A 12107-nucleotide genomic window follows, 5' to 3' on the forward strand; every position below is an offset into this window, starting at 1 on the left:
TTTGCAGCCAGTAAATACATGGCAGAACAAGGCCAAGTTCACCTCACAATGTAGCATCATTCTTACAAGCTTAAAGCCATTGCATTCATTACGAAAACTTACATCAATCTTACATAAGGGCATTTTCACCCCTCCCCCCCCAAAAAAAAGGAGACATGACTCTGAAATTGCATTCACGAATCATTCATGCCTTATCCCTGACATTGACTTCTTTTTGAAATTATCATGTGCCAAAGTACCAGATTAGATCATGCAGCACAATCCAGTTATTGCATTACAGCCACCTAAATACAGTGACAATTGCAGTGATAACTGCTCACATAAGGTGGCCAACATATGTTTAGACAACTCTGTTAGAGGAGACCATTGAACACAAGCCAATATACAGGGGCGTGGTGCAATAACTACAAGTTATTGCTGATCAAGCAAGCTACATTTCATTAGTAACAGACCACGAAGAAATTGCAAAAATCACGGTGTTTCTTTTATTGAACTTTTAAAAACTAAGTTCTATAACGCACAGCGTAAGGGCAGAACCAGAAAAAATAAGGCCTAGAACAAAAACTTGGAACGAAACAGCCAACACATTCTGGCCTGAATACATAGCGTTGCGCTGTAAAAGCCATTCACAACACTAATACATCATACACTCGATTCATTGCAGAAAAAAAAAAAAAAAAAAATCTGCAGCCAACTAAAACCCTCATGTCACGGCGGTGTTTATTTACATATGGACCTGCGTGTGTGTAAGCAAAGTGTATATCCCCCTTGACTGCTCTTGGGGTTAATTCTTTTTTTTCTTCTTCTTCTTCCATCCATAAAATTCACGTGAAAAGAAATGGTGGCATAAAAAATTGAGATGTTGTTCTCTAAACGAGGGCAAGCATGTCGAGAAAAACAAGTTAAAACAGAAAACACAGGGATAGACCATTCCAGGAACGAGGCATTTCGTGATTAGGTAGTGGACACATCACTTCCACTGCACGCGTACACGGGGTTGCGGAGGCAGCTATGAGATGATCTTAAGCGTCCACTGCTCAGCAATGTTGACTCCAGGCTTGCGCACCCTCAGGAGCTGTTCCTTCTCTTCGTAAGTGAACTCCAGACTCTGCATTCCTTTGCCTGGGAAGAGGCATTTATGGAAGAAGTCATTGTGCAAAAATACAGTTAAATCTAGCTGTAACTAACCTCAATATTACAATGTTTCCCTACCCCACAGTTCCATGTTCATCTAACAATTCGTTACACTGGCAATCCATCAACCAAAGCTGCATTCCTAGGCATCCTGTCGATAATCACGCCAAGGTTTCGTAATAATAATAATAATAATAATCATAATAATAATAATAATAATAATAGTTTCGTAATAAAATGAAATGCCGTTAGAGGCAGAGAGGGTGAGAGCCCACTGCCAAAGCTGCGTCATTATCATAATCAAAAGATGTTTCTTCCAATTTTTATAACTGCAAGTAAGGAGGTTTACTCTGAGCATTTGTTAAGGGTTTCAACCACATTTATTTCATTTCTTGCTTTGGTTTAATTTCTGCATCACCTTTTTATATATTCACACGGAAACTGCAAGTAATGAAACGTGAAGGAAAATCGAGGATTTTTCCAGTTTTTAGCTGTAAGCTCCTGAAATTTCATCATCATCATCATCATCAGCCTGATTATACCCACTGCAGGGCGAAGGCCTCTCCCATATTTCTCCACTTAACCCGGTTCTGTGCTAGCTGCATCCGCCTGACCCCTGCGAACTTCTTAATCTCATCCGCCCACCTAACTTTCTGCCGCCCCCTGCTACGCTTTCCTTCCGAAATTTAAGTGTATTTAAATAAAGGAAAAACTCGACTTACAGCAATGTCAGAAATCCATGGCACTTGGAAGTCCATTATTTAATTATATATGAACTTAGGCTAAGCCAGCAAAATCCACTCATGCCTTTGCAATGACAGTATCTTGCAAGGGAAACCTAAGCCATAGAGTATATATTTGCAGTTTTTTGAAGGGACATCCTGGCATTACCATCCTGGCATTCCAGGCATTACCACTCACTACAATTTCTTTCTTCCCTTCTGCAGTGGCACCGGTGGCCGTACATGTGCCCAAAACAAGTGCCAACTCTTGCCAAACTGCGCAGTTTTCTTTGAATACAAGGTGGATAAAAAAGTACTCTGGGGCTCCAATCGCCCAAAAGCCCCAAAAGTTGAGGACTCCCAAGGCGACTCATCTTCAGAAGCTGTAGTCACGGAACCACCCTTACTGAACTAACACCAAGCTGCATGTCACTATCAAAACCTGCACAATGTCCAGGAAGAGCAGTGGATCAGGCACCAAATGCCCTGAGGAAGAAAAAAAATATATAGAAGACGACGAGCTGGCCTTTCTCAGCTGCTTATAACCACATGTGCTCACAAGTGCTACGTTCTGTTCGATCCTGGCCTTGCTTGTTCTCTCGGATTGCTTGGTCATCATAGCTGCTTTACTTATCCTGTACTTTTGAACTTTCAGTTGCAAGGCAGTGCTTGCATACCCAGCACTATTTCCAGTCCACCTACCCTTTACGCTTATGAAAAAACACTAAAGTTGACAGCAGGCCTTACTTGTAATGAGCTGGACTTCAGATGGTCGCGTGGGATAGCCAGCTATCACCACGCGCTCCAGCCATGCCCTTGTCTTGAAATGCCCTGGACCTTCCAGTATCCTGCAAAAAACGTGCCCAGCAAATGAGCCTACCACTTCAACTCATACACTGCCAAGATCAGGAGATCCCTGAAGCTCTCTTATACAAAGCTGCTGCTTGCTTGTTGTGAATACCTGGCCATAATTCACTTGCTAACTCAATCATTCATGCATTCATACCCGATCTTCAGAAATAAGTTAGCACAATCTTCAGAAATGCAAAAGCTAGCATGTACTTTCTGTTTTGCAGAGTATGAGGAGATAGTCTCTTCATTTGTACAAGGAAACATGAAACAGCACCATGAAGGGAAGGTATGAAGGAGGGAGTGAAAGAGCGAAGACAAAAAGAGGTGCAATAGTGAAGTGCTCCAGATCAAATTTTCGATAAGCTGGACTTTTTTTAATGTGCACTGACATCACACAAGACAACAGCATCTTTTGCACTGGATGCAATGTAAAAGCAACAATATTTTGCTACACTGCTGAGCATGTTCAAAAAGCCGAAAACAGACCAGAATCCACCCGGGAGGGAGAGGCATAAGCAAGATGATGCAAATAACGAAAAAAGGTGCATTTGAAAACAAAACAAAAACATAATGCTCACTCAGATGTTAACGTGTTGTCTGCAAACCGGAACTTTAGGTATAGTAGGTCTCCCTTCTTGTAGTCGAAGCTGGAACCGTCGTCAATGTACAATGTTCCCTCTGCTGGTTTCCCCTACGCACAAAAATGATAATGGTTAAGACAAGCAAGCAGAAAGTATGCCATTCTAATATGGAATGGACAGTGAATGTAATTATCTCACTCTCTGAATGAACACTAAAGCATGACTACAGGTCAAACTGGCAAACAGCGCCTTCAAAGCCAAAGAAAGTGTCAGCGTTCGCCATAGTATGGAGCTAGTAATCCTCCACTGCCTATTTCAATGTTTCTTCTTTCCAATCAAAAGCACTCCACTTCTTGCCCCTGCTCGGCAGGTTAAAAAGCACACCAGCTATCCCTTGTACCAGCTGCATATATGAAGGCCACATTTTTCACTATTTTGCAAGGCTTGACACTTCAACCGGTGATCACTAGTACGTTACTGCTTAGGTAAATGGGCGGAGCAACGGAACTTACGTCTTTCGAGAGCGCCACCTGCAAAGTGTACGGGTCGTCTTTCGTCAGGGCAGAACACCGACGAATGCGCTCCTTCTTTGGGATAATCGTGCCTCCCCTCTGGTACACCGGGATCTGACATGGTGTGGGAGAGAGAGAGAGAGAGGGAACATGAATGACTGCAATTATCCTGCACACTCTCAAAGGAGGTACTTCCACCGTTCTTATGAAATGTATCCCTTATTTTTACTGGTCCAACGGGTTGCACCCTAGGACAATTACAAGTGTTAACACTAACACTACAAGACAGAGGCTGCTTCTTAAGCTGCCTGGACAAAGAACTAATTCTAATTCAACATTAAAAAAGAATATGCAGTGAGACCGAGAGAATAAAAAAAATAAAAGATAGCATGGGTAAACATGCAGTACTTGTGTTAACAAGTTTAGACTGCACTAGCTAGTCTTCTAGTACTGCATTCTTGACAAATACGGCAAGCTAAACTTGGTCGCCAACGTCAAGCGCAAGGAATCTGGTGCAGTAACAAACCTTGCTCAGTGTGACAGGGACCGACACGGTGCTCAGGCCTTCAAATTTTTCCCAGGTTTCGACGTCATACCAGATCTGAGTGAGAGAAGCGAGGGAACCGCAGTGAATAAAGCAGCAACAAAGAAAACAGCTGACATTCCACAGCAGTGTCCGCACAGGGAGAATGCTTACACAGTACTTTAAGCTGATCAATTCTTGCCCACTTTCCAGCTTGGAAAGCAAAACAAGCTTCACACTAATAAAAGCAATGCGCTCCAGATAAGTAAGACTTGCTAATAAGACAGAGCTATGCAGCTATCACAAAACATGAAAAAAAAAAAAAAAGTTATGTAATCGCCAATTCAACTGGAATAGAATTAGTTTTTGGTGTACGATATAAATGAACTGTTATAAATATCAAAAGGAATCAAAGGTGCTGTAACTGACTGTCTAAGTATGTCATGCTTTTGCACAGCACTTCTTGGCATCATTGCACTCACAGCCACTGTCCTACAGAAAAAAAAAGAACGCAGTAGAAATTTAATGGGTCAGTCGGGCAGTGTAAGGATGATTCTTAATCCATTTCAGTGGTAACCATTGGGTCAGTCACATAAAAGTCAACGCTACAGCTTCTGAACAATGCCGGTAATCTGCTGTACATGAACAAACTGGATTTACGATATGGCAGAAAGTGAATGGTGTGAAACTATAAAATTTCCAAGGCACATTTTTTGCTTTCAGAACAGACAGCAGAAGGCTTGCCTCATTGTCACCAGGAAAGTAGACGCTGACTTTCGATGCTCCGGCTTCAACGACAGGGTGAACCAGCAAGGAATTTCCTGGAAGCATATTAGAAAACGCACAAAGTTGTAAAATAGTTACCACTCTCCTTTGTACAACCCAAGAATCAGAATTTGGTTTAAAACGTCAAGGCATCACTGTAGAGCTTCTCGACTGCCACATATAGGCTACATACTACATTCCCTTATAATAATGTGACCAGAAATACGAAAAGGAACTTGAGAGCTTATGATGAAAAACAACACACACAAACATTATTATGATTAGGTCACGATCACAGTAACCATAGACAAAGGCATGATAAAAAAAAAAAGAAAAGAAAAAGAGATGGCACGCAAACAAACTTGCGAATGCAATGGGTACATCACATTATTTGAGAGGTGACAGTGTCGAATTGTGTGCCACACCTTCAAGTACAGCAATGGCTCTGAGGCGTTATTGCGATTCCAAAAAGCAGCAGCTGTTATTACAACTTTGTATTTAGTGCTGTCTAGCCCTGTGCCCGGCCCCCCACTCTCCTCTTTCCTCACTAAATTCACCTCAACTGCCTTCCTTCGTTAAATAGGCCGCATTGCCTTCTTTCAACGCTCATAGCCAACCTCCACTTTTTCATGCATGTGACACTACCCAAAGGTCGCCACCCGAGGTCTCACTTTGGCTGTCGTAGTGTTGCTTTCACAACAAAATAGAAACAATGACTCAAATTCAATCAAGAAAAAGGTCAATTTCACTATGTCTGGTAGAGCTTTAGATCTCATGTGCTTGGTTTCAATGCAGCAGCAGTAGTTCTACTGCTTAGCGACGACTAATCAAACTTGAGAAGAGCCACCAGGATGCAGCCAACAGAGAGCGGCATTAGCATCTGTTGCGTGCACAGAGGTTAGAGTGTCGAGTGGCACGCACCAACGAGGTGTTCATCGTCGATCGTGAAGCCCCCTTTGTCCTGAGGGAACTCCATCCATAGGGGCCGCATGGGAGGCACGCCCGTGCGCTCGTTCTCAAAGAACAGAGTGTACCAGAGCGGGAGCAGGGTGTAGCGCTGCTTGAGGGCGCCCCGCACCAGCTCCAGGGTGTCCGGACCAAAACTCCAGGGTTCCCGCCGCTTGGTGTGGATGTGTGAGTGTGCGCGGAAGAATGGCTGGTAGGCACCGGCCTGGAAACCAAAGCGGTCGAAAACACATTACACGTGTAATGTGTAATCTAAAGCTTCACATTACTGGTATGACGAGATAGCGGCCTATGGTCCTCTCCAATTACACGCACGCTCATCCTTGTACAGTTGTTAAACACCGAGACCTCCGTGACATACAAAAAACAACCCTCTTGCTTGCCTCCAAGCCATATAAGTGTGCCTGGCGCAGTCAGTCTGTAGCGTGTCTCGCTCACAAACATGGGACGTGGGTTCAAATCCTACAAAAACCCTAGTATTTTTCTGTAAGTGCAATCAATTACTTAAATTAATAAAGTTAAAACACTTGATCCACGTGACATGTCGTGTTTCAACCACTTTCATGTCACACGTGATGTCCCATATATAATCGTTGGGCATTCTAAATTCCCGTGCAAGGTCACAGTGCTTGAAACTTTTTAGGCCTAAAACCTGTTGTAAGCAGCATCAAAGTTCTGTTGGAACCTTAAGCAGTCCCCATTAAGCATGGCAAGAAAAAAATTACCGACGATTACGTTACTTCCTAATGCGAAACTTGAGCGCAGCAAATAAGCTGTTTCACCTTTTCGATAGATTGAGGCAAAGAAATCGAGCAACACATGTATGCGCTATCACAGAATTTTTTAGAGAGCGCGAAGAAAGGAATTGGAAGTTCGAGCCGGCGCTTTGACAACCGGAGACTCGCAGGAAGAGGGGGGCGGCGTGTACACCCAGCGGCAAACGATGGGGGCAGAAGCGCGCGCAGCAAGCGGACAACGCGATAAAGGGAGGAGGGAAGAGATAGCAGCGACTGACTGATGCTGCTGACGCCGATAGTGAGTCAACCCCAGCTGCGGAGTTGGTTTCAGGGACAACGCCGCCGATGCCGACGCAAACAATATGATACCCTCGCTTCCGCAGCGCCAAGAACCAGGTCTAGCCGTGGGAAGGTGGTCACGTATTCGTCGACGTGCCGGGGCCTACGTGAAATAACCGGCGCGTCGGCAACTGAAGAGCACCCTATCCGCCACACAGGAACAGGGGGGGAGGGGGGGACCCTCCCCTCTTCTTTCTGCATGGCGGCGACGGTGTTCTATGCAGTCACGTTATCTTGACTCTCTAGCGGCGTCAGCGGCATCCAGCGGTATCAGTCGGTCGCTGCTAGCGCTGGGGGGATGAAAGGGGGGCGGAGCTGGTTACGAGGCCGACGCCGACGCGAAACCCAGGAACGGACGCCGAAGAGCTGCGCTCTAGAAAACAGCTCGACCTTCCAGCTGGAAGTAGATAAGCACCTTTTGAACTGCGAAAAAAAATACGGAACCATAAATAATAACTGCATAAATGCTTTATCAGCTGGCAAAAAAAAAAAAAAAAAAACAATAATAATAATAATAATAATAATAATAATAATAATAATAATAATAATAATAATAATAATAATAATAATAATAAATATAACGGCTGAAGGCAAAGCACAAGCTGCATTTATACTCTGTTTCAGGTCCCAGTAACAACTGCGTGTTCTAAAAATTCTGATTCACATCCCAATAAACATTTTTTTCTTTATGCACAAGCATTAAGTAGGTATGTTTTCAAGGTTATGTCACGAAAACTTTTGTCGGCAGGATTACATTAGAGTGATACGAATGACTGCTCTAGGTAGAGGATGAAAAAATCTTGCTGGGGAAAAAATTTGGTGCATGCGGAGTAATTAGTTAATTAGAGCCAATTAAGTCAATCACATATCAAAATAGCCAAGGGGAGTCACGTGGTACCCAAGTTCCATGGGGTGTTACGTCATAGTTTGACACCACAAACTGGAACTCTTCTTCCATGTCTCCTCTTTCTTCCACAAAGAATACTCACGCATTGCCCCAATGCGGGTGCCACAGTGATCAAATGTTTACCTTCAGCATTAGTTCAAGCAAAGCCACTGACACTGGAATTTGTGGCACACAGTGATTGGGTAGAACCAACAAAGGATCGTGTAACAACGTCCTAAGGTTGTGACAAACCACCAGGGGGCAGCCCACCTGATACCAGCGAACAGAGAGCTCGCTGTCAGGGTTCCTGAAGAAGCCGCCAACATCTGCACCACAAAACGAGATTCCGGCCACGCTGAGGGAGAGCAGCATGGGCACGGTGATGCGTAGGTGCTTCCAGTCAGCATCATTGTCACCAGTCCAAACAGCACCTGCACAACAGGGGCACCACCTCAGGTTTTCCGCCTGCTAGATAGTGGCGACTTTGATGATGACGATAATCAAGGATGATGACCAGTGACGATTGCGCCACACGGACAAAGACAAGCTCCCCTGTCGGAACGTTGGCTCGGCGTGTGAACTGAGGCTCCCCCTCAACCCTTGCTCAGTGTTCTTCCATACTGTGTAGCCATTTTCTTCTTTTCTGTGTAGCCATTTGATGTTGGAGGAAATGTTTGCTTCCATCTCACCAGGTGAAATGGGAACGCAAAGGGGAGCAAGGTTAGAGGCTGATGAATTACCCCAAAAAAACTACTAACAATTTTTCTGAGCAAGGAAGATGAACTGAGAAAACCAAGACCTCCATCTCTCCCCTTCCCCCTTGAGGCAACAGTGAACTAGCAAGAGTCACTTTGCCTGGTGGTACTATGTCAAAGTGCCACAAGCAGAAGATCGGCTGTCACCACTCTCCATGTGACAAGCTGATTCCTCCATAAATATTCAGATTTGCAAATAAGCCAAACCACAGCAAGCTGTTGGCTTGAATTAAATGCAGCGAAATATACACCAGAAGTTGGAGGACTGCAAAAATTGTATGAATAATCCGGAATTTCAAGTTAATCACCATCAAATTACCATTTTACTTACACACGACTTACACATCATGCAACATTTGCTCAACAAGCAAATACAACAGCTAAGGAGACACAGTGAAATGACTACAAGCAACGCTCCACCAGAGACTGCAGAAAAGTCACACCCTATGGGAGGAGGCGGTTCCTTGTGTTCCACAACTTGCATTCCACAGCAGTAGGCACAGCCCAGCTCTAAAACCTACAGATAACTCACCGTAGCGCTGTGATCCAACGAAGAAGGACCGCGATAGGATGAAAGGCCTCAGCTTGTGGCCAGAGCGCAGCAGGTGGCCCATATAGGTGGACATTGGCTGGAAACAAGCAAGGACAGAAGTTTCTACTTTCAGATTGCAACCATTCATTAATGTACTCCAGTCAAATCTTGATGTAACGAATCACGTGGTACCGCACGAAATCATTCGCTATTTTGAAATATTGCTGCACTGAAAATTCTGTGGTTATAAGCCAGTGGTCAAACCTAGGTACGAAAATGATGTAGCTTGGCAGTAGGCATGTGTGTAAAAAGCAAAATCTCAAATGAAAATGTTAAACTAACTTCAAAGCTGATTTATTTGAAGAAATAAATTATTTTCTTCTCCTGCGTGCAGCAGACTTGACCACGCACTACATTACACCACTAAAGCACACAGGTACACCTTCCACTTTGCACAACACTGAGCGATGAAAGTACGGACTTCTTCCACGGAGAAAAAAAGATCAGAGTTCAATATGACCTCATCTTCAGTGTTCCCAGAAGTTTGAAAATCTTGTCCCAGTCTTTCAAAATGATCGCGGCAGTCGATCTGCAGAGACCGATTTGCTTTTTCCCTGCATTAATATCTTGCAGCGAAAGCTGCTCTCTTATCTTCTTGGCACCTTCGCTAGCTGCAATCGTCAGATCTCACACAAACTTCGCAATAAGATAATCCGTGACAAAAACACATCTTCCTGAATGTGCAAATGGCACGAATGACCGACCGGTGAACACCACACAACACAAAGAAAAAAGGCAGGCGGCTAGGACTGCTGGCTACTGCATATTGAACCACAGATTCGTGATGGTGCTAGGAGCTGGCACTAGGTATGCTGACGATGATAGCTACTGCTTATGAACCATACACATAGAAACAGCGGTTTCTGTTTCATGCATTATGAGCTGCAGCACTGTTAATTTTAGCCGGATTTGTACTGATGTTCCTAGATTATAGAAAAAAAAAAATATATATATATATATATATATATATGTGCGTTATTCTGACATATACACTATATTGAAATTCGTAATTCTGAAATATTTTTACATTGAAATGATAGGGGAGGGGGGGGGGGGGAATTCTGTTGGGGATTCTCAAATAATTGTTAATGTGGTGTTCATAGTAACGAGAATTTAACTGTATTAACAACTATTTTAAAGTGCCAATAATCTCTCATTTGGACCAATTAAATTGAAAAATTCGACCAAAATGAAACTTACAATTTGACAGGCTTTCTTTTACTGCACATGCAACTAAACATTCATAAATAAAAGTTGGACAGCATTCACATCAACTAACCAGGCTGCTTACAACGTGACTGTTCACAAATAAAAAGAGATATGAAATGCTAAAAGCACCAGAAAAAAAAAAAAAAGTTCCGACAGCAATTGTTTTAACCTTGCATTTCGTTTCGAATGCATCTACAACTGCAAGTAACATCGGATAACTAATTGTGGCTCTGACACATTCAATTCTGATCCTAGTTGTCATACTAAGAAAGAAAATGAACATGCCTGCTCTGTGAACAGCATGACTCGGAAATAGAAAGTCACGGCGGTGACTGCACTGCTTGTCGTGCCGGCAACGGTGGCCCATCAAGGCTAGAGTCTTAGAGCTTCTCCAGAGACTATGAGAAACCCTCTAACGTTACACTAGAGTACTTGAACAAGATTTGAAAAATTTCCAGAGACTAGTCACATTACCCAGTGGTAGCATTTGTGTGCAGAATAGCAACCCAGACAACCACTAGCTTGAACTGGTGGACACAGAGTGAGCCACCATTCCACAAAGCAATGAATGGCGCATACTGGTGACACCATTGAAATGAAAAACATGCCCTTACCAGCTATTGCCATAAAAAAAATAAATAAATAAATAAATAAACTTCTTAAGGCACTTAAAACCCCGTAAGAACAATAAGGCGAAAGCCTTTGGGGCCAGTTCTACGATAGTGTTTATTTGACAGAACCCTGCCGATCACACAGTGCAGGTCAGCGGCTTCTTCCATGCCAGATTTGAGGTGCTTAGCTTCAATCAACGGCAATGGCGCGGTCACTGCGCCATTGCCATAGCACGCACCACGCTCCCTCCTGGAGGCCGGGGTGAAGGCATTGTTGTCGCATCTCAAACGCTAGACAAGGAGAGCTAAGTTATGTTTCTCATGTGCACGGCACGGCGTAGTCTGTCAACGCACTCAGCTGGTGATCGAAGGGGCAGGAGTCTGATTCCTGGTGGAGGATGATTTTTTTTTTCTTAAAGATTACACAGAACCCCACAAACATATCGTAAAATGTCGCGGACAGATTTTGCTTTAAAAAAAGAAAAAGAAAACTGCACCGTCTGCTGTGGTACATAGTGCAGTGAAACTCACCAGGAACATGCCGTACATGTTGTGGATGTCACGGTGCTCCCATCCGCCCGTGTGCACGCAGTCCTTGTGCATGGTGACCTCAGGGCCATTGAACACCGACGGCTCGTTCATGTCGTTCCAGGTGTAGAGGTGCTCCGTCGAGCCCTTGTATTGGTCCAGGGCAAACTTGCTGGCCCACCACTGGCGCACCTGTTGACGCAAGTGACCTTTTGGCGCTTCCTTTTGAATGGCCTCTACTTTCTGCCGTTTTTTTTTGCCATCTAAGGGAACATGCTCCTCAAGAAACTGTTTTCTTAATATTAACGCCAGCTATATAAACATCGCACCACTTATAGATTGGGGTGTATGAATATTGAAATTTTCTAATACAAATCGAATAATGAAAAAAAAAT

At 43.8% G+C, this 12107-nt stretch overlaps 1 protein-coding gene across 6 annotated transcripts in view; it reads right to left on the minus strand.

The window, feature by feature from the left end:
- Window positions 1-458: 458 nt before the first annotated feature.
- GCS2alpha (glucosidase 2 subunit alpha) overlaps window positions 459-12107 on the minus strand; it is a 35677-nt gene continuing 24028 nt past the window's right edge. For all 6 annotated transcript variants that reach the window (XM_084582638.1, XM_084582634.1, XM_084582637.1 and 3 more), the window contains 10 exons: window positions 11716-11904; window positions 9305-9401; window positions 8288-8448; window positions 6011-6260; window positions 5069-5145; window positions 4328-4402; window positions 3802-3915; window positions 3287-3399; window positions 2604-2704; window positions 459-1122 (listed from right to left, as the gene is read on the minus strand). In XM_084582638.1, coding sequence (XP_084438764.1) covers window positions 1010-1122; window positions 2604-2704; window positions 3287-3399; window positions 3802-3915; window positions 4328-4402; window positions 5069-5145; window positions 6011-6260; window positions 8288-8448; window positions 9305-9401; window positions 11716-11904 — 1290 coding nt within the window. In that variant the 3' untranslated portion in view covers window positions 459-1009. The remainder of the gene's footprint in view (window positions 1123-2603; window positions 2705-3286; window positions 3400-3801; window positions 3916-4327; window positions 4403-5068; window positions 5146-6010; window positions 6261-8287; window positions 8449-9304; window positions 9402-11715; window positions 11905-12107) is intronic.

The sequence above is a fragment of the Amblyomma maculatum genome, chromosome 10 (assembly GCF_055883805.1).
Source record: "Amblyomma maculatum isolate TAMU_Amacu chromosome 10, ASM5588380v1, whole genome shotgun sequence".
NCBI classification, from domain to species: domain Eukaryota; kingdom Metazoa; phylum Arthropoda; class Arachnida; order Ixodida; family Ixodidae; genus Amblyomma; species Amblyomma maculatum.